This window comes from Nerophis lumbriciformis, linkage group LG03 (genome assembly GCF_033978685.3).
Source record: "Nerophis lumbriciformis linkage group LG03, RoL_Nlum_v2.1, whole genome shotgun sequence".
NCBI classification, from domain to species: domain Eukaryota; kingdom Metazoa; phylum Chordata; class Actinopteri; order Syngnathiformes; family Syngnathidae; genus Nerophis; species Nerophis lumbriciformis.
Window position 1 is genome coordinate 155,324 of NC_084550.2, and position 26,534 is coordinate 181,857.

The 26,534-nt window shown below is 39.1% G+C and overlaps 2 protein-coding genes across 8 annotated transcripts; both read left to right on the forward strand.

Annotated features, from left to right (window-relative positions):
- Positions 1-117: 117 nt before the first annotated feature.
- LOC133577449 (uncharacterized) lies at positions 118-7,061 on the forward strand. 6 transcript variants are annotated; one of them, XR_012049348.1, is made up of 6 exons: positions 118-196; positions 227-345; positions 4,583-5,149; positions 6,390-6,800; positions 6,868-6,936; positions 7,004-7,039. XR_012049348.1 is itself a non-coding variant. In XM_072912373.1 (5 exons), the coding sequence occupies exons 2-4, from the start codon at positions 237-239 to the stop codon at positions 6,770-6,772; spliced, it is 1,059 nt and encodes a 352-aa protein (XP_072768474.1). In that variant the 5' UTR covers positions 118-196; positions 227-236; the 3' UTR covers positions 6,773-6,812; positions 6,849-7,061. The 6 variants fall into 6 exon arrangements, 4 of the variants coding, with proteins under 4 accessions (XP_072768474.1, XP_072768476.1, XP_072768479.1 ...); XR_012049346.1 differs by having other exon boundaries at positions 6,390-6,874; positions 6,968-7,026; XM_072912373.1 differs by having other exon boundaries at positions 6,390-6,812; positions 6,849-7,061.
- rasgef1ba (RasGEF domain family, member 1Ba) lies at positions 6,672-26,425 on the forward strand. 2 transcript variants are annotated; one of them, XM_072912362.1, is made up of 15 exons: positions 6,672-6,768; positions 9,019-9,049; positions 12,046-12,213; positions 13,132-13,254; positions 13,353-13,463; positions 14,959-15,150; positions 17,820-17,903; positions 18,602-18,685; positions 18,958-19,060; positions 19,485-19,564; positions 22,119-22,214; positions 22,974-23,069; positions 24,030-24,153; positions 24,873-24,945; positions 25,290-26,425. In XM_072912362.1, exons 3-15 carry the CDS (start codon positions 12,052-12,054, stop codon positions 25,312-25,314), a joined length of 1,353 nt encoding a protein of 450 aa, XP_072768463.1. In that variant the 5' UTR covers positions 6,672-6,768; positions 9,019-9,049; positions 12,046-12,051; the 3' UTR covers positions 25,315-26,425. The 2 variants fall into 2 exon arrangements, with proteins under 2 accessions (XP_072768463.1, XP_072768464.1); XM_072912363.1 differs by lacking the exon at positions 9,019-9,049 and having other exon boundaries at positions 6,676-6,768.
- The last annotated feature ends 109 nt before the right edge of the window (positions 26,426-26,534 follow it).

The window sequence follows — 26,534 nt, forward strand, 5'->3', positions numbered from 1 at the left end:
TTAGTGCCTTTCTTCTAATATTTCAAGGGACTTTTTCCCACCCCGGCCACAACGCGATGACGTCACAGCGAACCACGCACAAGCCGGAAATATCCTGGCCGCGCCTGCGCGGTTTGTTGACAGACTCCTCAGCTCGTCCAACATGAACATCAATGTTGCCGTCATCAACTCATCCAACATGAACATGAATGACTCATCCAACATCAATGTTGCCGTCATCAACTCGTCCAACATGAATGTTGCCGTCATCAACTAGCACCAGCTCATCCAACATGAACATGAATGTTGCCGTCATCAACTCGTCCAACATGAACGTTGCCAGCAGTTCTGTGTCCACAACACGACGTAAGATTCTTTTTTTCATTTCCTCGCCTCTTCTTTTCTTGCACACTTTCTGACAACTTAGTAGCGAGCAGCTAACTTAGCTGCTGTTACTAACTTAGTAGCGAGCAGCTAACTTAGTAGAAGCAGCTAACTTAGTAGCAAGCAACTAACTTAGTAGCGAGCAGCTAACTTAGTAGCAAGCAGCTAACTTAGTAGCGAGCAGCTAACTTAGTAGCAGCAGCTAACTTAGTAGCAAGCAGCTAACTTAGTAGCGAGCAGCTAACTTAGTAGCGAGCAGCTACCGCTAACAAGGTGAGCTAGCAGCCCTGTGAAGACTTCATACTTTTATTATTCCTAACTTTCAAGTTTCTTACACTGCTGGAGTAACTAACTCCTTATTTTAATCACCTAGTCTGTCCTTGTCACGTGAGCTCAGCTAGTTAGCACTTGTGTTAACCATGTTAGCTTAAGTGACAATATTTTTATTAAGCTAGTTAGCATGTTAGCTTAAGTGACAATATTTTTATTAAGCTAGTTAGCATGTTAGCTTAAGTGACAATATTTTTATTAAGCTAGTTAGCATGTTAGCTTAAGTGACAATATTTTTATTAAGCTAGTTAGCATGTTAGCTTAAGTGACAATATTTTTATTAAGCTAGTTAGCATGTTAACTTAAGTGACAATATTTTTTATTAAGCTAGTTAGCTCTTGTGTTAGCCATTTTAGCATTAGTGACAATATTTTTTATTAAGCTAGTTAGCCCTTGTGTTAGCTATGTTAGCATAAGTGATAATATTTTTATTAAGCTAGTTAGCTATGTTAACTTCAGTGACATTATTTTTTATTAAGCTAGTTAGCTCTTGTGTTAGCCATTTTAGCATAAGTGACAATATTTTTATTAAGCTAGTTAGCATGTTAGCTTAAGTGACAATATTTTTATTAAGCTAGTTAGCATGTTAGCTTAAGTGACAATATTTTTATTAAGCTAGTTAGCATGTTAGCTTAAGTGACAATATTTTTATTAAGCTAGTTAGCATGTTAACTTAAGTGACAATATTTTTTATTAAGCTAGTTAGCTCTTGTGTTAGCCATTTTAGCATTAGTGACAATATTTTTTATTAAGCTAGTTAGCCCTTGTGTTAGCTATGTTAGCATAAGTGATAATATTTTTATTAAGCTAGTTAGCTATGTTAACTTCAGTGACATTATTTTTTATTAAGCTAGTTAGCTCTTGTGTTAGCCATTTTAGCATAAGTGACAATATTTGTTATTAAGAGAGTTAACCCTTGTGTTAGCCATTTTAGCATAAGTGACAATATTTGTTATTAAGATAGTTAACCCTTGTGTTAGCCATTTTAGCATAAGTGACAATATTTGTTATTAAGCTAGTTAGCCCTTGTGTTAGCCATAAGGGTGTAACGGTACGTGTATTTGTATTGAAGCGTTTCGGTACGGGGGTTTTGGTTGGGTTCAGAGGTGTACCGAAGGAGTTTCCACACGGACATATTAAGTATGTTGTATAAACAATGCACACCGAGGCACAACACACGGCATGCTAGCAGCGACTGGGCTAGGACAACATGTAAAAGTCAGAGCTGGAAGACCCTCCCGCCTCGTTAACATCTCCCATTTGGGAACACTTGGGTTTGCGGTGCGATACAACAATGGAGGAGGGAGGTTTGCCGACATTGTTCAGCAGCTGCTTCTGCCAACACGTCAAACATGCTAACCCATTTGAAGCGGCACCACCACCCAGGTGAACATGGCTTCAACAAAGAGAAAGACGAGCGTGGTGTAAACACCGCATTCAAGCAGCCTCTCCTCGGCGAGTCAGGCAGGGCTAAAGCAATAACAAATGTTTTTATAGCAGCAGATTTAAGAGCATATTGCATTAAAAACTAGATTTGAACTGCAAGCAGGTCTGCTCTTTCTGCACACAATGTGGATCAACTGATTTGTCTGGCAAAAAACATGAAGATTGAGTGAAAGTCACCAGGGTTAAAGGCTGGGGGGGGAAAGAAAAGTTCATCTGAGGCTGAGTTGACTTGAAACTGTTTAATGTTGCACTTTTTGTATGTAGAAGACAAGTTTTGTCATTTTATTTAATCTGAGCAACAACTTGAAGCAGTTTATTGTTGCACTTTATATGTGGAAATGTTGCACTTTATATGGGGAAAGGTTTTGTTAAGAAACCAATTCTGAGCCTTATCTTATTTAGTTTTTATTTTATATATGTTGACCACATGAACCCTGGCAATGAACCCTGTGTGTATATGTATGTTATTGTCATGTGTGTGTATATGTATGTTATTGTTATGTGTGTATGTATAAGTGTGTGTATATGTATGTTATTGTTATGTGTGTGTGTGTGTATGTATAAGTGTGTGTATATGTATGTTATTGTCATGTGTGTGTGTGTGTGTGTATATGTATGTTATTGTTATGTGTGTATGTATAAGTGTGTGTATATGTATGTTATTGTTATGTGTGTGTGTGTATATGTATGTTGTTATGTGTGTGTGTATGAGTGTGTGTATATGTATGTTATTGTTATGTGTGTATGTATGAGTGTGTGTATATGTATGTTATTGTTATGTGTGTGTGTATGAGTGTGTGTATATGTATATTATTGTTATGTGTGTGTGTGTATGAGTGTGTGTATATGTATGTTATTGTTATAATAATAATAATAATAATAATAATAACTTGGATTTATATAGCGCTTTTCTAAGTACCCAAAGTCGCTTTACATGTAGAACCCATCATTCGTTCACACCTGGTGGTGGTAAGCTACTTTCATAGCCACAGCTGCCCTGGGGTAGACTGACGGTTATGTGTGTGTGTATGAGTGTGTGTATATGTATGTTATTGTTATGTGTGTGTATATGTATGTTATTGTTATGTGTGTGTGTATGAGTGTGTGTGTATATGTATGTTATTGTTATGTGTGTATGTATGAGTGTGTGTATATGTATGTTGTTGTGTGTGTGTGTATGAGTGTGTGTATATATATGTTATTGTTATGTGTGTGTGTATGAGTGTGTGTGTATATGTATGTTATTGTTATGTGTGTGTGTATGAGTGTGTGTATATGTATGTTATTGTTATGCTTAGCATTCATGACTGCCTGTGTGTGTATATGTATGTTATTGTTATGTGTGTTTATGTGTGTGTGTATATGTATGTTATTGTTATGCTTAGCATTCATGACTGTCTGTGTGTGTATATGTATGTTATTGTTATGTGTGTGTGTGTGTGTGTGTGTGTGTGTGTGTGTATATATATGTATGTTATTGTTATGCTTAGCATTCATGACTGCCTGTGTGTGTATATGTATGTTATTGTTGTGTGTGTGTGTGTGTGTGTGTGTGTGTGTGTGTGTGTGTGTGTGTGTGTGTGTGTGTGTGTGTGTGTGTGTGTGTGTGTGTGTGTGTATATATGTATGTTATTGTTATGCTTAGCATTCATGACTGCCTGTGTGTGTATATGTATGTTATTGTTGTGTGTGTGTGTGTGTGTGTGTGTGTGTGTGTGTGTGTGTGTGTGTGTGTGTGTGTGTATATGTGTGTGTATATATGTATGTTATTGTTATGCTTGGCATTCATGACTGCCTTTGTGTGTATATGTATGTTATCGTTTTGTGTGTGTATGTGTGTGTGTATATGTATGTTATTGTTGTATGTGTGTGTGTGTATATGTATGTTATTGTTGTGTATGTGTGTGCGTGTATATGTATGTTATTGTCATGTGTGTGTATGAGTGTGTATATATGGATGTTATTGTTGTGTGTGTGTGTGTATGTGTGTGTATATGTATGTTATTGTCACGTGTGTGTATGTTATTGTTATGCTTAGCATTCATGAGTGCCTGCTGTTGCAGTGATCAGCCTAGTGGTGGCTGACACCCATCACACACACACACACACACACACACACACACACACACACACACACACACAGCTATTTTAAAGCAATGTTAAAAGGATAAAGCCATTGTTTACAAATGTTGGTAAATAAATAACCAGAAAATGTATATTTTGTTGTTTTCTTACTGTACCCAAAATGAACGGAAGCGTCACCTCTAAACTGAGGTATGTACCGAAGCCAAATGTTTGTGTACCGTTACACCCTTAGTTAGCCATGTTAGCTTAAGTGACATACTTTTTTATTAAGCTAGTTATCTTCCGTGCCATAATGAATATGACTTGGAAGCAGCCAGCCAAGAATGGAATGAAGATGAAATGTGAGGTTGTGTTGCAGGCAAGCGTGAGGCGGAGCGCTCGGTCAACTGGACGGTGGAGGAGACTCAGGTGCTGCTGTGCGCCTGGAGCGACGAGCGCATCCAGAAGAGTCTGTCGGAAAACCTGCGCAACCGCCACGTGTTCAAGCACCTGTCGGCCCGCATGAGCGACATGGGCTTCTGCCGCAGTCCTCACCAGTGTCGCCTGCGCGTCAAGACCCTGAAGGCCAACTACGTGCGCGCCAAGCTGCAGAGGAGCGCCCACAGCTCCCAGCTCTGCAACTTCAAGTACTTCCAGGAGATGGACGCCGTGTTGGGGAGGAGGCCTGACGTGTCTGCTCCGGACCCCGCAGACAGGACGGTGGGCTCTTTCGTCGGGCGTTACCTCGCTTCTCCGGGGATCACCGCCCAAGAACATTGCAGTTCTTCCGAGGAGCGAGGAGGCCGGCAGATGTGGCCGCTGGACTTTCAAGTCAAGCTGGAGAACGAAGACGATTCCGAGTTCAGCGACGTGGGATTCATGCAGGGACTGGGAGAGAGACCACCCCAGGGTTTTGTGGGATCCAGCATCCATCCTGAGCCTGCCGGTAAGTCCACTTTGCTTTGAAATCTCCTTTCCTGCCATTAGATGGTAAAAACTGCTCTAACAAAGTCGTTTCCTGGACTATAGAGTGCACTGGTAAATAAGTCACAGCCATTAAACTTGAATGTTTATCCATATCTCAGCTGCACTGGACTATAAGTCACAGCCATTAAACTTGAATGTTTATCCATATCTCAGCCACACTGGACTATAAGTCACACCCATTAAACTTGAATGTTTATCCATATCTCAGCCACACTGGACTATAAGTCGCAGCCATTAAACTTGAATGTTTATCCATATCTCAGCCACACTGGACTATAAGTCACAGCCATTAAACTTGAATGTTTATCCATATCTCAGCCACACTGGACTATAAGTCACAGCCATTAAACTTGAATGTTTATCCATATCTCAGCCACACTGGACTATAAGTCGCTCCCATTAAACTTGAATGTTTATCCATATCTCAGCCACACTGGACTATAAGTCGCAGCCATTAAACTTGAATGTTTATCCATATCTCAGCCACACTGGACTATAAGTCACACCCATTAAACTTGAATGTTTATCCATATCTCAGCCACACTGGACTATAAGTCACACCCATTAAACTTGAATGTTTATCCATATCTCAGCCACACTGGACTATAAGTCGCAGCCATTAAACTTGAATGTTTATCCATATCTCAGCCACACTGGACTATAAGTCACAGCCATTAAACTTGAATGTTTATCCATATCTCAGCCACACTGGACTATAAGTCGCAGCCATTAAAGTTTTTACAGGGGAGAGAAGAAACCATTACAGATGTAAGATAATAAAGCAAAACAATGTCATGAGAAAAATGTGAAGTGTTGGAACTAATAATCATTTATTAACAGAGGTATGTTTTTAGGTATTGTTTTAGGTAATACAACATGAACTTGACTTGCTAGACTCTTTGTAAACAACCAGCATGAACTAAGGACTACTTCAAGGCTAATAATAGAGCACAAAGATGATGACGTGAGCATGACTTAGTACTTGTTACTTAGTACTTGTCTCTGTGAGCTCCATCTTCACACTTTATTTCAAAGGTTCTAGTCGGGCCTGCATGAGATGCTAGGAAAGTGGCAGGAGACTGAGGGCAACATTGTGTGTATTTAAAAGGTTCTAGTCGGGCCTGTATGATCATCACATGACACATGCATGTGTGTGTGTGTGTGTGTGTGTGTGTGTGTGTGTGTGTGCTCCATCACAGCTCCGCCCGTGGACATTGTGAGCTCGCCCTCGCCCGCACATCCTCCGGCGTCCTCGCCCGAGGCTTCCACGCCGCCCGGCGCCGAGGGCGTGCGCCCGGAAGCGGTCCTGGCTCACCTGTCGCGGTGTTTCCGGCAGCTGGTGTCGGAGACTCGGGGCCTGCTGGTGCAGCTGGACCAGCAGAGGCAGGATCAGGCCCGCTGGCACCAAGACCTCCTGAGCCAGTGGGCGCAGCGCGAGGAGCGGCGGCAGAGGGAGGCGGCGGAGAGGGAGGAGCGGCGGGAGAAGGCCCACATGGAGCATCAGGTCCGGGTCCTGGAGCTCCTCACCAGCCTGGCCAGAGAACAAGGTGGCAGAGCACAGGAGCACAAAGATGCCAAGTAGGACCTCATTCATTCATCACTTCCTGTCACTGTCATCTTACACTCTTCATTCTCACTTCCTGTCACTGTCATCTTATACTCTTCATTCATCACTTCCTGTCATCTTACACTCTTCATTCATCACTTCCTGTCATCTTACACTCTTCATTCATCACTTCCTGTCATCTTACACTCTTCATTCATCACTTCCTGTCACTGTCATCTTACACTCTTCATTCTCACTTCCTGTCACTGTCATCTTACACTCTTCATTCATCACTTCCTGTCACTGTCATCTTACACTCTTCATTCATCACAAGAGCATTCACTTCCTGTCACTGTCATGTTCCAGTCTTGATTAATGACAAGAGCATTCATGTTTTTCATGGCTTTCAGCGGCCTTTGAAAAGATGACATTCAACAATAATCATCATTTTCTTCCTATTATTATTCATATTTCATGGCTTTTGTGTGCTTACAATATATTATTATTATTCAACTTGCTATGCTAAAGTGGAGACAAGTTGGTTGCATTTGAAAAGCATTATTATTATTATTATTATTATTATTATTATTATTATTATTATTATGATGTGTTTTCATTCGCTCTCCAATAAAAACAAAGTCAATGTTTATTTAATATATGCAAATGTGTTATCTCTGGTGACCTTTGAACTGGGACCAACATTAAAACTAGATCTGATGTGACTTGTGCTCCTCTTTTGTCCCACATCTTTCATCTTCCTGTTACATACAACTTAAACACTTCCTGTCAAATACAAAATAAATACTTGTGAACATTTTACACTTCCTGTAAAGTAACAATAAATGTGAAGTAAAACACTTCCTGTAGAATAAAAAAAACAAAAAAAACATGTGAAGTAAAACACTTCCTGTAGAATAAAAAAATTATAAATAAATGTGAAGTAAAACACTTCCTGTAGAATAAAAAATAATACATGTGAAGTAAAACACTTCCTGTAGAATAAAAAAATAATAAATAAATGTGAAGTAAAACACTTCCTATAGAATAAAAATAATAATAAATAAATGTGAAGTAAAACACTTCCTGTAGAATAAAAAAATAATAAATAAATGTGAAGTAAAACACTTCCTGTAGAATAAAAAAAATAATAAATAAATGTGAAGTAAAACACTTCCTGTAGAATAAAAAAATAGTAAATACATGTGAAGTAAAACACTTCCTGTAGAATAAAAAATAATAAATAAATGTGAAGTAAAACACTTCCTGTAGAATAAAAAAAATAATAAATAAATGTGAAGTAAAACACTTCCTGTAGAATAAAAAAATAATAAAAAATGTTTAGTAAAACACTTCCTGTAGAATAAAAAATAAAAAAAGTGAAGTAAAACACTTCCTGTAGAATAAAAAAAGAAAGAAAAAAAAAAAGTGAAGTAAAACACTTCCTGTAGAATAAAAAAATAAATACATGTGAAGTAAAACACTTCCTGTAAAATTAAAAAAATAAATACGTGTGAAGTAAGAGACTTGCTGTAAAATAAAAATAATAATAAATACATCTAAAATAAAAGACTTCTGGTACGCTTAATGAAGCTTTTATGACGGCCCCAGCTTGACCCTGGAACTCTTTATTTGTGTTTGCATTGTTTCCCGTGGGAACAAATAGTGTGAAACAAAAGAGAGGTCGACCAACAAACAATTATTACCTTTTGGAAATTGAACGACACACAAACGTGCTTGAGTGCAATAAACAAAGTTGTTGAGTGCAATAAACAAAGGTGTTGAGTGCAATAAACAAAGGTCTTGAGTACAATAAACAAAGGTGTCGAGTGCACTAAACAAAGGTGTCGAGTGCAATAAACAAAGGTGTCGAGTGCACTAAACAATGGTGTCGAGTGCAATAAACAAAGGTGTCGAGTGCAATAAACAAAGGTGTTGAGTGCAATAAACAAAGGTCTTGAGTACAATAAACAAAGGTGTCGAGTGCAATAAACAAAGGTGTTGAGTGAAGTGAAAATAAAAAGGTGACGAAAGAGAAACAAAAGAGGAAGGGCGAGCGAGGAGGCGGGTCTATGGCGTGGCTCTGTCCTCTGATTGGCCGCCACTTTGCCCGCCCTTTAAAGCTTGACTGGTGTCTGGCCGAACACATCAATTCTTCTTCTACTACTTTGACTTCTTCTTCTCACTACTTTGACTTCTTCTTCTTACTACTTTGACTTCTTCTTTGGTTTCATATATAAATGGCTTACGTCCAACTGCCAAAGTATTGCTTTCCTTTTGTTTAGTGGCGAGGAAAAGGAGACACGCACGTGAAAGGTAAAAACAATGATCGTTTAATTTGTTATATTCACACACACACACACACACACACACACACACACAAACAGACAGACACACACACACCTTCTGGCTAAGAGGATTGTCCTAGAAAAAGATCAAGTTAAGTTAATCCTCTTCTTGACTTCACCTCATTTATTTGTATTTGTTATTATATATTTATATTATATATTTATATATTATATAATTTATATATTTGATTGTCTGCTTGTGGACTAAAACAAGGTATTAATATTGTTATTGTTATTAGTAGTAGTAGTATTGTCATAATATTATTATTAGTAGTATTGTCATAATATTATTATTAGTAGTATTGTCATAATATTATTATTAGTAGTATTGTCATAATATTATTATTAGTAGTATTGTCATAATGTTGTTGTGTTGATGAGGGTGAATCTTTGGCCACCTAAAGATTGGATCCCATTCCGACTCCTTGGGTGACGATTCCAATCAGAATCAATTCCCGATTCAAACTGAATCTCACAATGTATTATTTGAATGTAATCATTATAATGAAACCTTTTCCAAACAGCTTACAAACGTTGCAGTGAGATGGCGTGAAAACGTCTTTTTAAGAATCCATTCTTATTCAAACAAACAAATGATGCATTTCTTTTATAATCAATCTTTGAACGTTATGAATTGATTTAGAATCAGGATGAATAAGAATTGTGATTTGGATGTCAATCCATTTTTTGTGCATCTGTACTCTGAAGTGTGTACCTGTAAAATGAGCTAGAAAAAACAAAGCAAACATGCTAATGTCAGTGTGAAATTAGCCAACAAAGCTAACATGCTAACAGTTAGCATGCATCATGTACCAAAATACATGATTTGGAGGGGTATACCTATAAAATGAGCTAGAAAAACAAAGCAAATATGCTAATGTCAGTGTGAAATTAGCTAACATGCTAACGGTTAGCATGCATGATGTACCAAAAAACATGATTTGGAGGGGTATACTTGTAAAATGAGCTAGAAAGAAAAGCGAACATGCTAACGAAAATGATTACATGCTAATGGTTAGCATGCATCATCTGCCAAAATACATGATTCTGAGGGGCATACTTGTAAAAAAGATAAAAAAGCTAACATGTCAAAGTTAGCATGAAATGAGCTAAAAAAAAAAAAAGCTAACATGCTAACAATTAGCATGCATCATGTACCAAAATACATGATTCTGAGGGGTATACCTGTAAAAAAGCTAACATGCTAATGTCAGTGTGAAATTAGCTAACAAAGCTAACATGCTAACTGTTAGCATGCATCATGTACCAAAATACATGATTTGGAGGGTATACCTGTAAAATGAGCAAGAAAAAAAGTGAACATGCTAACATCAGTGTGAAATTAGCTAAAAAAAAAATTATTACATGCTAATGGTTAGCATGCATCATCTGCCAAAATACATGATACTTGTAAAAAAGATATATCGCTAACATGTTAAAGTTAGCATGTCATGAGCTAAAAAAAGCTAACATGTTAACTGTTAGCATGCCTCATGTACTAAAATACATGATTCTGAGGTGTATACTTGTAAAAAAGATAAAAAAAAGCTCACATGCTAATGTCAGTGTGAAATTAGCTAACAAAGCTAATATGCTAACAGTTAGCATGCATTATGTAGCAAAATACATGATTTGGAGGGTATACCTGTAAAATGAGCTAGAAAAAAAAGCGAACATGTTAACGTCAGTGTGAAATTAGCTAAAGAAAAAAGATTACATGCTAATGGTTAGCATGCATCATCTGCCAAAATACATGATACTTGTAAAAAAGATAAAAAGGCTAACATGTTAAAGTCCACAGTTTCCAAAAACAATTTGAAATGTGGACTCGTCAGACCACAGAACACTTTTCCACTTTGTATCAGTCCATCTTAGGGTGTTGTTGATAAATGGCTGTGGCTTTGCATAGTAGAGTTTTAACTTGCACTTACAGATGTAGCGACCAACTGTAGTTACTGACAGTGGTTTTCTGAAGTGTTCCTGAGCCCATGTGGTGATATCCTTTACACACCGATGTCGCTTTTTGATGCCTGAGGTATCCAAGGTGTGTAATATCATGGCTTACGTTTAGTGATATATGTAGTGAATAATAATAATAATAATGTATAATAATACACATATGTAATGAATAATAATAATAATAATGAATAATAATAATACACATGTATAATGAATAATAATAATGAATAATCATAAAACACATGTATAATTAACAATAATAATAATGAATAATAATACACATATATAATGAATAATAATAATAATAATAATGAATAATAATACACATATATAATGAATAATAATAATAATGAATAATAATACACATGTATAATGAATAATAATAATAATACACATATATAATAATAATAATGAATAATAATAATACACATATATAATGAATAATAATAATGAATAATAATAACAATAATGAATAATAATACACATATATAATTAATAATAATAATAATGAATAATAATACACATATATAATGAATAATAATACACATTTATAATTAATAATAATAATAATAATAATGCATAATAATAATACAGATATATAATTAATAATAATAATAATAATGAATAATAATACGCATATATAATGAATAATAATACACATGTATAATGCATAATAATAATAATTAATAATAATAATAATACACATATATAATGAATAATAATAATAATAATGCATAATAATACACATGTATAATGCATAATAATAATAATAATAATAATAATGAATAATAATACACATATATAATGAATAATAATAACAATGAATAATAATACACATATATAATGAATAATAATAATGAATAATAATAATACACATGAATAATGAATAATAATAATTATGAATAATAATACACATGTGTCATTAACAATTAAATGTCAATAATAATACAGGACTATTCAGGACCAGTTCTCTTGTTTTGACCAGTTGGCCATCTTCTTTTGCAGGACAAGATGCCTCAGACTCCGCCCTCCTCGGGGCAGCACAACAAGAACCTGGACCAGACCAAGGACCAGGTCTACGCTGGACTCTACTACCATGACAACAACCTGACGTCCGGGTCCTTGGAGGCCCTCATTCATCACCTGGTGCCCACTTTGGACTACTACCCTGATGTGAGTATCAGCAGCTACACAGCAGCTAAGCACACAGTAACACTCAAGCTAAACATACACTACATAATAATACAACAGCACATGCTCAAAATAAACAACTATCAATGCTATGCTAGCAGCAACATGTGGGGTTTGGCTATGCTAACATGTCAACAAAGTGTGTGTTTGGATATGCTAACATGTCAACAAAGTGTGTGTTTGGATATGCTAACATGTCAACAAAGTGTGTGTTTGGATATGCTAACATGTCAACAAAGTGTGTGTTTGGATATGCTAACATGCTAGCATGTCAACAAAGTGTGTGTTTGGATATGCTAACATGCTAGCATGTCAACAAAGTATGGGTTTGACTATGCTAACATGCTAACATGTCAACAAAGTGTGTGTTTGACTATGCTAAACCTAAAATGTCAACAAAATGTGTGTTTGGCTATGCTAACACGCTAACATGTCAAAGTGTGTTTAGATTATGCTAACATGTTGACATGTCAACAAAGTGTGTTTGGGCTATGCTAACATGCTAACATGTCAAAGTGTGTTTTGACTATGCTAACATGTCAACAAAGTGTGTTTGGGCTATGCTAACATGCTAACATGTCAAAGTGTGTTTTGATTATGCTAACATGTCAACAAAGTGTGTTTGGGCTATGCTAACATGCTAACATGTCAAAGTGTGTTTTGACTATGCTAACATGTCAACAAAGTGTGTTTGGGCTATGCTAACATGCTAGCATGTCAACCAAGCTACAGGACTGCAGAACTTTGCTTCTATTGAGTAACGTTCTCACCTTCTCTATGGAAGTGCTGGTACTCACAACTTTGATTGGCCCCATTATTTGGCAAACTGGATGACGGTGTTGATGTTTGGCGTACAAAACCACAACAATGATGAAAAGTTGTCCTCATTTTCCCCCACAGAGGACGTTCATCTTCACCTTCCTGCTCAGTTCCCGCCTCTTCATCCCGCCGCACCATCTGCTGGCCCAGGTGTGTCACCTGTGGGCGGAGCAGCAAGGAGCGGGCCACGCCCCAGCAGAGCAGGTGTGTCACCTGTGGGTGGAGCAGCAAGGAGCAGAGCACGTGTCCTGCCTTGCGAGGCGTGTCCTGACCAGGTGTGTCTTCACCTGTTGTGTGCCAAGATCCTGCAGCTTCTGATGGACTGGACAGAAACCTTCCCTCAGGACTTCAGAGACCAGCGTATGATGTGTGGTCTGAAGGAGGTCACACTGCACATCTGCAGCCTAGACCAGGTAGGCTCAAGTAGGCGTGTCCTAGCACACACCAGGTAGGCTCAAGAAGGCGTGTCTTAGCACACACCAGGTAGGCTCAAGTAGGCGTGTCCTAGCACACACCAGGTAGTCTCAAGTAGGTGTGTCCTAGCACACACCAGGTAGTCTCAAGTAGGCGTGTCCTAGCACACACCAGGTAGTCTCAAGTAGGTGTGTCCTAGCACACACCAGATAGTCAGGCCGGACCCTGTCAGACCTGGAGGCCAGGAAGCCCAAGGTCTCCGGCTGGGAGTGACCGGTGGTAAAGACCGCGACAGGAAAGAGGTTGACCCTAAGGAGGCGTGGCTTAGTGAGGCTGGTCTGGGCCTAGCTGCGTTTGAGAGGAAACAGTTCCTTGAGGTTCTCTGAGACTGGGAGGCGGTTTGCGATTAGTCCAAAACATCCCAGCCCAGCCAAGTGAGGGCGGATGCTGCTGGAAGTTCTGGAGCAGATCAGACCCAGAACTAATCTTTAAAGGTTACTTCAAGACCTAGGAACACTTGTTGAGGTGAACTAAGGTTTCTACTTTTTTTGTGGACCACCGGATACACAAAATACTCTTTATTTGACGCTATGCTAACGCTATCAGTCGTACCAACTTGTTAAACTTCCTCCGGCATAAATACACCAGTGGGTCCTCAGGACTACACGCTCAAAATACTAAAGCTAGCGTGTAGTCCCAATCAGGCTAATCAGTCAGCCGTAAAAATACCATTTCAACTATCAAGTGATTAAAGTGACCATGGTCTTTGTCTTCTTTGGCTGGAAGGTTTTCTTGGTGTCAAGGTTCTTGGATTCAGTTAGTTCTCAGTATCGTCATTTGGGTAAAAACATTCAACGGAATCTTCGGCTGCCTGTCCCTAGGATCTGGTCCTTCATCTCCTAACCTCATGGAGAAGGTTTCTTTCCAAGCAGTGTGAGGTTTTTGGGAGCAGGTTAATAGAGCAGGAATTAGCCCAGAACTGGATTCTGTCATTGACTGAGGTTTTTCCCGCTTTAAAGAAAAAACTGCAAATGTCCTCTTAAAATTTCTGAACGTTTTCCTACGGATTACATTAATGTCGTACTTTATAGTCCAGAACAGGCTCAAAGTTCTGTAGTCCATGCTGGTCCAATTCCAATTCCCCATAGGGTCTCCCAGTCCGCATTTCCTACGGATTACATTGTCGTACTTTGTAGTCCATACTGGTCCAATTCCAATTCTTCATAGGGTCTCCCAGTCCGCATTTCCTACGGATTACATTGTTGTACTTTGTAGTCCAGAACAGGCTCAAGGTTCTGTAGTCCATGCAGGTCCAATTCCAATTCCCCATAGAGTCTCCCCGTCCGCATTTCCTACGGATTACATTAATGTCGTACTTTGTAGTGCAGAAAAGGCTCAAAGATCTGAAGTCCATGCAGGTCCAATTCCAGTCTGTGGATTCTGTGATTCCTAGAAGAGAATTCCAACCCTGGTGTTCCGTGTTCCCTTGTTTAGGTTTACAGGACGGCGGTGAGTCAGTTGAGTCAAGGTCTGACCAGGAGGCTGACGGTGCTCAGCCAGTACGAGGAGGCCCTGGTCAAGATCAACGAGCGCCTCGCCGTTCTCAAAGCCAAGCCCCAGCGGGACCTGATGTCCATCTGCAAGCACCCCTTCACCGTCGCCCAGCAGCTGACCCACATAGAACTGGTGAGAACTGAGATGAAACAGGTACAGCTGAGACAATGAAGTCCACTACAGAGAGATTCAACAATCACTTCAGAAGAATTCACTAGAAAGTTTGCGCTAACACGAGCTAAGAGGCCAATGAGTGTCAAGCCCCGCCCTCAAGAGCAGTCCTTCAAGGGCCAGTCCAGAATGTCCTCCTGAGCTGGAAATATATCTTTTTATTAAGATTATATTGGGGAAAAAGAAACATTTAAAACATATTCATATTAAAATATAATATTGGAGAAAAAAAAGATAAAATAAAGAAACTTAAAAAAAAATATTTTGATTAAAATATATCAATGGAAAAAAGAGATGCTTTTTTTTTTTAAATAAATATTTGTATTAAAACCAAATGTTATTTGAACAAAAAAAGATAAAATAAAGAAACCTTTAAAAAAAAAAAAAAAAATTAAAATATAAAATCATTGAAGGGAATAAGCGGTAGAAAATGGATGGATGGATGGGAACAATGAAAAATATTTTTTTGAAACAAATATTTGTATTAAAGTATGATAATTTTAGGGAAGAAAAGATAAAATAAAAAAAAAATTTTTAATAAAAATAAATAAAATACCATTGGAAAAAAGAAAGAAACTTAAAAATATATATATTTGTATTAAAATATATTATTATATTGGACAAAAAATAAAGACTTGTTTTTCTCAAATATTTAAGATAAAATATAATACAATTATAAAAAAAGAAAAAAGAAAAAAATCTTTTTTTTTTTTTTTTTTTTTTTTTTTTAAATATATATATTTTTATTAAGATATATTATTGGAAAACAAAATAACATTAAAAAATATTAATATAAAATATAATATTATGGGAAAAAAATAGATAAAATAAATAAACCTTTAAAAAATATATATTAAAATATAAAATCATTAGGAACAAATTTAATAAACCTTTTTTTTTAACAAATATTTGTATTAAAGTATAATATTATTAGGGAAGAAAAGAAAGAAACATACAAAAATATATATTAATATTAAGATATAATATTATTGGGGAAAAAAGATGAAATAAAGAAACCTTTTTTTTAATATTTGTATTTAAATATTATATAATTGGGAAAAAGAAATAAACTTTTTTAATAAATAGTTTGTATTAAAATATAATATTATTACACACACAAAAAAAAAATTCAAATATTTAAGTTAAAATATAATCAGTGTTGGGGCGAGGAATTTTCAAAATGAGGTCCAAGGGACCCCATCAAGTCATAAAAACGGGGTCCCACAGCAAATGTTTGGGGTCCCACTTTTTTGTAAGCGTTTTGAAAACAAATTGTTATATCTCACATTCGTGAGATATATATTGTGTTAAATATTGTGTTAAAGTTAAAGTAGCAATGATTGTCACACACACACTAGGTGTGGTGAAATTTGTCCTCTGCATTTGACCCATCCCCTTGTTCACCCCCTGGGAGGTGAGGGGAGCAGTGGGCAGCAGTGGTGGCCGCGCCCAGGAATAATTTTTGGTGATTTAACCCCCAATTCCAAGCCTTGATGCTGAGTGCCAAGCAGGGAGGTAATGGCTCCCATTTGTATAGTTTTTGGTATGACTCGGCCGGCGTTTGAACTCACAACCTACCCATCTCAGGGCGGACACTCTAACCACTAGGCCACTGAGTAGTGTAGTGTGCTACACTATCCTGTTATATCTCACATTCTATATTGTGTTCTACACTATCCTGTTATATCTCACATTATATATTGTGTTCTACACTATCCTGTTATATCTCACATTCTATATTGTATTCTACACTATCCTGTTATATCTCACATTCTATATTGTGTTCTACACTATCCTGTTATATCTCACATTCTATATTGTGTGCTACACTATCCTGTTATATCTCACATTCTATATTGTGTGCTACACTATCCTGTTATATCTCACATTCTATATTGTGTTCTACACTATCCTGTTATATTTTACATTATATATTGCATTCTACACTATCCTGTTATATCTCACATTCTATATTGTGTTCTACACTATCCTGTTATATCTCACTTTCTATATTGTGTTCTACACTATCCTGTTATATCTCACATTCTATATTGTGTTCTACACTATCCTGTTATATCTCACTTTCTATATTATATATATAAAATAAATAATGGAAAAGAAAAGACATGTTGATGTAAATGTATTCAGTTCTAAACATTCATTCACTTTATTCTTTCCTTCATGGATCTAAACTTTACTGCTGCCACGTCCCGGCTACACGTGGACTTCTCTAAATCTTTCTGATTTTAATGTGTAAAAAGACACAAAAAGTGTGTTAACGCCAAGACTGATAATATAATAAGAAAAAAGACAGAAACCTTTAAAAAAAAAAAATGTTTATATCAAAATATATTATTGGAAAAAAAGATAAAATATATATTTATTTAATTAAAATATAAAATCATTGGGGGGGAAAAAGAAACAAATATTCATATTAAGATATAATATTAGGGAAGAAAAGATCAAATAAAGAAACCTTTTTTTTTTAAACATTTCTATTAAAATATAATATAATTGTATTAAAATGTAATAATATTTGTATTAAAATGTAATAATATTGGGCAAAAAAGAAACATTTATTTTCAAATATTGAAGTTAAAATATAATAAAAATAAATCATGTGCCTGCAGGAGCGACTGAGCTACATCGGCCCTGAAGAGTTTGTGCAGGCCTTTGTGTGCCAAGACCAGGACCAGGACCAGGACCAGGACCAGGTACAAATCTTCTCCCGCAGACTACATCCATTATGCAACATCTTGCTGGTCCAAACGCTGTGGACTCTGGCTGGACTGGGTCAGGTGACTAAACACTCCTCCAGTCCTGCAGGGATCTTGGATCTTGGTGGTCCAAACGCTGTGGACTCTAGCTAGGGTGGGTCAGGTGACTAAACACTCCTCCAGTCCTGCAGGGATCTCAATTCATGCTGCACCTCGTCGCCTAGCAACCACAGATGCTCTCCAGCTGCTAGGCAACAGGCTGTTTTTTGACGGGGGAGGGGGGGGTTTAAGTTTGCCATTGTGCCTCGGACTGACCTGCCTACATGCAAGGGGCTGTGAGACCCTATGTGGACTGGCAGACCCTATGTGGACTGGGGGACTCTATGTGGACTGGGAGACTCTATGTGGACTGTGAAACCCTATGTGGACTGGGAGACCTTATGTGGACTGGGAGACCCTATGTGGACTAAGAGACTCTATGTGGACTGGGATGATTATGTGGACTGGGATGACTATGTGGACTGGGAGACTCTATGTGGACTGAAATACTCTATGTGGACTGGAAGACCCTATGTGGACTGGAAGACCCTATGTGGACTGGGAGACTCTATGTGGACTGGAAGACCCTATTTGGACTGGGTTCTGAAGTGAATATAGGACATGAGCTGAGGTTAGAACTGATTGTGTGGTTTCAGGGTCAGAAGAAGACCAGCAACCTGGGGGCTTATGTGGACTGGTTCAACAGACTCAGCTACCTGGTGGCCACGGAGATCTGCTTGGTCAGTCGCTAACCCCCCATGCCGCTAACCATGCTAGCATAGCATCTTTATTTGATACATTTGTTGCTACCTGTCAGCCCCTGGCTCATAAACACTTTATAAGGGGACTGTTGCTTACGGTAGATTGTCAACACCTGTTTAAATGTAAAGTTGCTAATGCTAATAGTAGCATGCATATGGCGTTTCCCATGTCAATTAGCATTGAGCTAAAGTGGAGGCTGAGTCCGAAGATGTTCGTGAGTGGAAAGACTTTGACACTCCATGTTTTGCAGCCGCTGAAGAAGAAGCACAGAGTCCGAGTCCTGGACTTCTTCATCCATGTGGCGCATGAGTGCTTCAACATCGGCAACTTCAACTCCCTCATGGCCATCTTGTGTAAGTTTCTGTCTTTTTCATCCTCGTGGGATTGTTTCCACTTTTTGTCATTTTCATTGTGGCACAGACAGCATCCAAAGGTTTGGATGAAGAGGGGGGGTGCACAAAGGTTTGGATGAAGAGGGAAGGTGCACTAAGGTTTGGATGAAGAGGGGGGGTGCACAACAGTTTGGATGAAGAGGGAAGGTGCACTAAGGTTTGGATGAAGAGGGAGGGTGCACAAAGGAGATGTCAGGAGGATTGTTTTGTAGATTTCAATGAGGTGGAGGGGCGGGGTCACTAGCATGGCAGCTGGCCAATGGCGTGAGAGCGCCACAAACAAAGCTGGTTAAGGACAATGGAGGGATAGACAGACAGACAGGGAGGGCGGGGCATGAGAAGACGCCATGTGCTGAGGCAGCCATCTTTGTTTTGTGTGTGACAGCCGGCATGAACATGAGTCCCGTGTCCCGCCTCAAGAAGACCTGGAGCAAAGTCAAGATGGCCAAGTTTGACATCCTGGAGGTAGGTTCTAACACTGGACACCATCCCTCTTTTGAAGTTCCGCCGCGCCAAACCCACGCCTGAGCCCTGGTTAAATGACGTTGAGCCCTGGTTGAATGAAGTTGAGCCCTGGTTGAATGACGTTGAGCCCTGGTTAAATGACGTTGAGCCCTGGTTGAATGAAGTTGAGCCCTGGTTGAATGAAGTTGAGCCCTGGTTGAATGACGTTGAGCCCTGGTTGAATGACGTTGAGCCCTGGTTGAATGACGTTGAGCCCTGGTTGAATGAAGTTGAGCCCTGGTTGAATGAAGTTGAGCCCTGGTTGAATGACGTTGAGCCCTGGTTGAATGAAGTTGAGCCCTGGTTGAATGAAGTTGAGCCCTGGTTGAATGAAGTTGAGCCCTGGTTGAATGAAGTTGAGCCCTGGTTGAATGAAGTTGAGCCCTGGTTGAATGAAGTTGAGCCCTGGTTGAATGAAGTTGAGCCCTGGTTGAATGAAGTTGAGCCCTGGTTGAATGAAGTTGAGCCCTGGTTGAATGAAGTTGAGCCCTGGTTGAATGAAGTTGAGCCCTGGTTGAATGAAGTTGAGCCCTGGTTGAATGACGTTGAGCCCTGGTTGAATGAAGTTGAGCCCTGGTTGAATGAAGTTAAGCCCTGGTTGAATGAAGTTGAGCCCTGGTTGAATGAAGTTGAGCCCTGGTTGAATGAAGTTGAGCCCTGGTTGAATGAAGTTGAGCCCTGGTTGAATGAAGTTAAGCCCTGGTTGAATGAAGTTGAGCCCTGGTTGAATGAAGTTGAGCCCTGGTTGAATGAAGTTGAGCCCTGGTTGAATGAAGCTGAGCCCTGGTTGAATGAAGTTGAGCCCTGGTTGAATGAAGTTGAGCCCTGGTTGAATGAAGTTGAGCCCTGGTTGAATGAAGTTGAGCCCTGGTTGAATGAAGCTGAGCCCTGGTTGAATGAAGTTGAGCCCTGGTTGAATGAAGTTGAGCCCTGGTTGAATGAAGTTGAGCCCTGGTTGAATGAAGTTGAGCCCTGGTTGAATGAAGTTGAGCCCTGGTTGAATGACGTTGAGCCCTGGTTGAATGACGTTGAGCCCTGGTTGAATGAAGTTGAGCCCTGGTTGAATGAAGTTGAGCCCTGGTTGAATGACGTTGAGCCCTGGTTGAATGAAGTTGAGCCCTGGTTGAATGAAGTTGAGCCCTGGTTGAATGAAGTTGAGCCCTGGTTGAATGAAGTTGAGCCCTGGTTGAATGAAGTTGAGCCCTGGTTGAATGAAGTTGAGCCCTGGTTGAATGAAGTTGAGCCCTGGTTGAATGAAGTTGAGCCCTGGTTGAATGAAGTTGAGCCCTGGTTGAATGAAGTTGAGCCCTGGTTGAATGAAGTTGAGCCCTGGTTGAATGAAGTTGAGCCCTGGTTGAATGAAGTTGAGCCCTGGTTGAATGAAGTTGAGCCCTGGTTGAATGAAGTTGAGCCCTGGTTGAATGACGTTGAGCCCTGGTTGAATGAAGTTGAGCCCTGGTTGAATGAAGTTAAGCCCTGGTTGAATGAAGTTGAGCCCTGGTTGAATGAAGTTGAGCCCTGGTTGAATGAAGTTGAGCCCTGGTTGAATGAAGTTGAGCCCTGGTTGAATGAAGTTAAGCCCTGGTTGAATGAAGTTGAGCCCTGGTTGAATGAAGTTGAGCCCTGGTTGAATGAAGTTGAGCCCTGGTTGAATGAAGCTGAGCCCTGGTTGAATGAAGTTGAGCCCTGGTTGAATGAAGTTGAGCCCTGGTTGAATGAAGTTGAGCCCTGGTTGAATGAAGCTGAGCCCTGGTTGAATGAAGTTGAGCCCTGGTTGAATGAAGTTAAGCCCTGGTTGAATGAAGTTGAGCCCTGGTTGAATGAAGTTGAGCCCTGGTTGAATGAAGTTGAGCCCTGGTTGAATGAAGCTGAGCCCTGGTTGAATGAAGTTGAGCCCTGGTTGAATGAAGTTGAGCCCTGGTTGAATGAAGTTGAGCCCTGGTTGAATGAAGTTGAGCCCTGGTTGAATGAAGTTGAGCCCTGGTTGAATGAAGTTGAGCCCTGGTTGAATGAAGTTGAGCCCTGGTTGAATGAAGTTGAGCCCTGGTTGAATGAAGTTGAGCCCTGGTTGAATGACGTCACTTGTGCTGTTGGGCGCAAATGTAGGAGAGCAGAGAGGAAATGGAAAAAAGACAGGCTGCATTTGTCTTTTGCCATTTTGAAAGAGATCCTGTTGTCCTTTCAGACTGATGAACACATATAACTTCTAACTGGAACAAGCCCAGAAACCATTAACTCTCCCAAGTTCAGGTGGTGCCTTCATGTTCATGTTCATGTGGTGCCTTCATGTTCATGTTCATGTTCATGTGGTGCCTTCATGTTCATGTTCATGTTCATGTTCATGTTCATGTTCATGTGGTGCAGCACTTTGGCTCCTCCTGTGCTCAAGTTTAAATGTGCTTTATAAAGTTGATAGGTCATGTGACCTGTCCGAATGTGGGTGGGGCTTTGGTCACCTCACAACCTGGAGTGTCCCAATACTTTTATTTGCCCGTGCACCTCTGTGTGCCCTCAGCGCCAGATGGATGCTTCCGGAAACTTCTCCAACTACAGGACGTCACTGCGCGGCGCCACCCAGAGGTCACGGAGCGCCAGCAGCAGCAGGGAGAAGGTGAGGCCTGGCAGGTCACATGACCACAGCACTTTTGTCCAGACATGCACCATCCTGACAACTTTGTATTCTTTTCATTCTACAATAAATATCACCTCCTTGGCAGGAGTTACAAAATAAAAGCATGTGAAAAGTCCTCATTATGGGGAAAAAAACAAATAATTACAAATTAATTCAACAATAAATGAGGTCGTTAATATCATCTCCTTGGCAGGAGTTACAAAATAAAAGCATGTTAAAAGTCCTCATTATGGGAAAAAAACAGTAGTACAGTATATACAATGTATAATAATGAATACAATTATTAAAATATACTGTATAAACACATATGTGTAAAAGAATGAAGAAAACTGCAATATATGTCATTGTGTATTAAAAAAATAAAATGGTAGCAAAATAAATATATTTTTTATGATTAAAAAAAAGATAATTAAAAATGATAAATGACACAAATTGTAAAATCAAATAATTCATAAGTATTTCACCACTGGAAATATATCAACAATATGTCATTCTTGTATATATTAAAAATACATGATTTACAAAAATACTTCAAAATAATCTGTCTCTATAAATAGTAAGACTATGTTCAGTATTAATGATACAATTTCCCTTGTGGATCAATAATGTTTGTCTAGTCTAACATTTCAAGTCATGAAAAAGTACATCAATCAAATAGAAAAGGAATGAATGTGTGTGTATGTGTGTGTGTGTATATATATATATATATATATATATATAACAATGTGTTTCCCTCAGATGGTGGTGCCCTTCTTCAGCCTGCTGGTGAAAGACATCTACTTCCTCCAGCAGGCGTGTGCCAGCCGCCTGCACAACTCACACCTCAACTTCCAGGTCACAATCACAATCAGAATAGTTTTAATTGGCATTGTTTGAGAAGGGCTTCACAAACTAGGAATTTGACTTGGTGCAACATAAAAGACATATAACACAGAATAAGATGATCTTGTTATTGTTCATGCGTCTGATGGCCCAGGGGAGAGAACTGATCAGGTGGTGGGAGGTGTGGGTCTGGATATGGACCCTGGTCTTTTGCCTGAGGGGAGTTTGATGGTACTCTTATTGTGAAGGCTGAATCTTGTTTCCTGCTGACATGTGCAGAAGTTGTGGGAGATGGTACTCTTATTGTGAAGGCTGAATCTTGTTTCCTGCTGACATGTGCAGAAGTTGTGGGAGATGGTACTCTTATTGTGAAGGCTGAATCTTGTGTCCTGCTGACATGTGCAGAAGTTGTGGGAGATGGTACTCTTATTGTGAAGGCTGAATCTTGTTTCCTGCTGACATGTGCAGAAGTTGTGGGAGATGGTACTCTTATTGTGAAGGCTGAATCTTGTTTCCTGCTGACATGTGCAGAAGTTGTGGAAGATGGTACTCTTATTGTGAAGGCTGAATCTTGTTTCCTGCTGACATGTGCAGAAGTTGTGGGAGATGGTACTCTTATTGTGAAGGCTGAATCTTGTTTCCTGCTGACATGTGCAGAAGTTGTGGGAGATGGTACTCTTATTGTGAAGGCTGAATCTTGTTTCCTGCTGACATGTGCAGAAGTTGTGGGAGATGGTACTCTTATTGTGAAGGCTGACTCTTGTTTCCTGTTGACATGTGCAGAAGTTGTGGGAGATGGTACTCTTATTGTGAAGGCTGAATCTTGTTTCCTGCTGACATTTGCAGAAGTTGTGGGAGATGGTACTCTTATTGTGAAGGCTGAATCTTGTTTCCTGCTGACATGTGCAGAAGTTGTGGGAGATGGTACTCTTATTGTGAAGGCTGAATCTTGTTTCCTGCTGACATGTGCAGAAGTTGTGGGAGATGGCCAAACAAGTCAGTGAGTTCATCAGCTGGAAGAAGGTGGAGTGTCCCTTTGACAAGGACCGCAGGATTCTCACACACCTGCTGACCTCACCTGTCTGCTCTGAGGATGGTCAGCACACACACACAAACACGCACACACACACACACACACACACACACACACACAGAACACACTCACACATACACACACAAACACACACACACACACACACAGAACACACATACACACACACACACACACACACACACACACACACACACACACACACACATACACACACACACACACAAAAAATGTATCTTTATTTTTGTGGCAATGCAATCAAGTGAGTTTTCCAAAATAAGATAAATATGAAGCCAATCAAAGAAATTCAAATGATTTGGAAATGTGAGTGTGAATGTTGTCTGTCTATCTGTGTTGGTCCTGTGATGAGGTGGCGACTTGTCCAGGGTGTACCCCGCCTTCCGCCCGATTGTAGCTGAGATAGGCTCCAGCACCCCCCGCGACCCCGAACGGGACAAGCGGTAGAAAATGGATGGATGGATATTTCATGTGAAATAATCCATTCACATTTCATCTTAAATAATCATTCATATTTCATGTGAAACAATCCATTCATATTTCATGTGAAATAATCCATTCATATTTCATGTGAAACAATCCATTGGTAGCTGATTCTGCTAATAGAAATGATCAGGCACAGTTTTGGGACACTTTTTATTTAGAATTAATTTTCCAGGGAAAATAAAAAATACAGACAATTATGTTTGAAATAAAAGAAATAGAAAATTGAAACCCAGAACTAAGCCCCTGTTTGTCACGTGCAGCGTTGTATTTGGCGTCGTACGAGAGCGAGGGTCCTGACAACAACATGGAGAAGGACAGGTGGAAGTCCCTCAGGTGAGCCTGACTCCGCCCACTTGACCACACCCCCTAGCACGGTGCTCATCAATACAAACACACAGAAATATATATATATATATATATATATATATATATATATATATATATATATATATATATATATATATATATATAACCCACATATTAGATCAATCAATAGCTAACTCAGATATTGCATCAATCAATAAGTGACATATTGCATCAATCAATCAATCAATCAATAAGTGACATATTGCATCAATCAATCAATCAATCAATAAGTGACATATTGCATCAATCAATCAATCAATCAATAAGTGACATATTGCATGAATCTAATGAAGTGTTTATGTTTATTTCAGATCCACTTTGCTGAAGCAAGCATGAGTTTGCTCTTAAAAAGAGACACATCTTTTTTTGGCTGACTTGTTTCCATGACAACGTGTCTTTGACCACACCCCCTTTGTGAGGCTTTTCTATGAAAAGGACGCTGTCTCTTGAAGTGGGCGGGGCTTATTTTTCCTCCCCGCCCACTGAGCTACAGGTTAGCTGCCGGCTAGCTAACACAAGCTAGTAGCTGTTGTTGATCTTTTCACTTCTTTCTGACGCTGACGTTGGGAGACTTGCTGTGGACACTCAGTGTGGGAAGACTTGCTGTGGACACTCAGTGTGGGAAGACTTGCTGTGGACACTCAGTGTGGGAAGACTTGCTGTGGACACTCAGTGTGGGAAGACTTGCTGTGGACACTCAGTGTGGGAAGACTTGCTGTGGACACTCAGTGTGGGAAGACTTGCTGTGGACACTCAGTGTGGGAAGACTTGTTGTGGACACTCAGTGTGGGAAGACTTGCTGTGGACACTCAGTGTGGGAAGACTTGCTGTGGACACTCAGTGTGGGAAGACTTGTTGTGGACACTCAGTGTGGGAAGACTTGCTGTGGACACTCATTTTTTTTTGTCACAAAACACCAAAAAACGTGTCATATTGAGCATATTTTTATTTATTAAAATGTAACAAAATATTTATTCTGTTTCTTTTTGTCACAAAACACCAAAAAACGTGTTGTATAGAGCATATTTTTATTAATATCTTTTTGTTTGGAGGGCGGCCATGATGGATGCAGAGGGGGCGGGGTCACGTCTCCGCCATAGTCAAAGCCCCGCCCCCTCTCTCCCTTCCTGACCCCACCCCCACCACCAGATAGACACAATAAATATCCAAATATACTTTATGAAGCTAACATTTACACCCACAATAAAAACTCTTTATCGCGTACAAAAAATAGAAGAATAACTAAATAAAAAATAAACAATCATTCTTCATCTTTACAAACTGTCGGCATGACAACAACGCACAAGAAAAACACGTAGAGCAAAAAAATGTCCAATAAAAAGGACGTACAATAGAAAAACACCTTGAGTAAAAAAAAAACATGTATAGTAAAAAAATGCATGGAGTAAAAAAAGGTCCAATAAAAAAACACAAAGTAAAAAAAAAATGCATAGAGTAAAAAAAAAAAATCACGGAGCGTAAAACAAGAAAACATTTGTTTTTTTCTGCATGAATATTTTGGTTGTGAGCTCGAGAAATGTCCAATAAAATCCTGA

Bases quoted from the DNA above. Each gene is read 5' to 3' on its own strand.
- LOC133577449 (XM_072912367.1), top strand. From the start codon at position 237: ATGTTGCCGTCATCAACTAGCACCAGCTCATCCAACATGAACATGAAT. The intron at 346-4,582 runs GTAAGATTCTTT...GTTGTGTTGCAG, and splicing joins TTCTGTGTCCACAACACGAC to GCAAGCGTGAGGCGGAGCGC. The intron at 5,150-6,389 runs GTAAGTCCACTT...GCTCCATCACAG, and splicing joins CATCCATCCTGAGCCTGCCG to CTCCGCCCGTGGACATTGTG.
- rasgef1ba (XM_072912362.1), top strand. From the start codon at position 12,052: ATGCCTCAGACTCCGCCCTCCTCGGGGCAGCACAACAAGAACCTGGAC. The intron at 12,214-13,131 runs GTGAGTATCAGC...TTTCCCCCACAG, and splicing joins CTTTGGACTACTACCCTGAT to AGGACGTTCATCTTCACCTT. The intron at 18,686-18,957 runs GTCAGTCGCTAA...CATGTTTTGCAG, and splicing joins TGGCCACGGAGATCTGCTTG to CCGCTGAAGAAGAAGCACAG.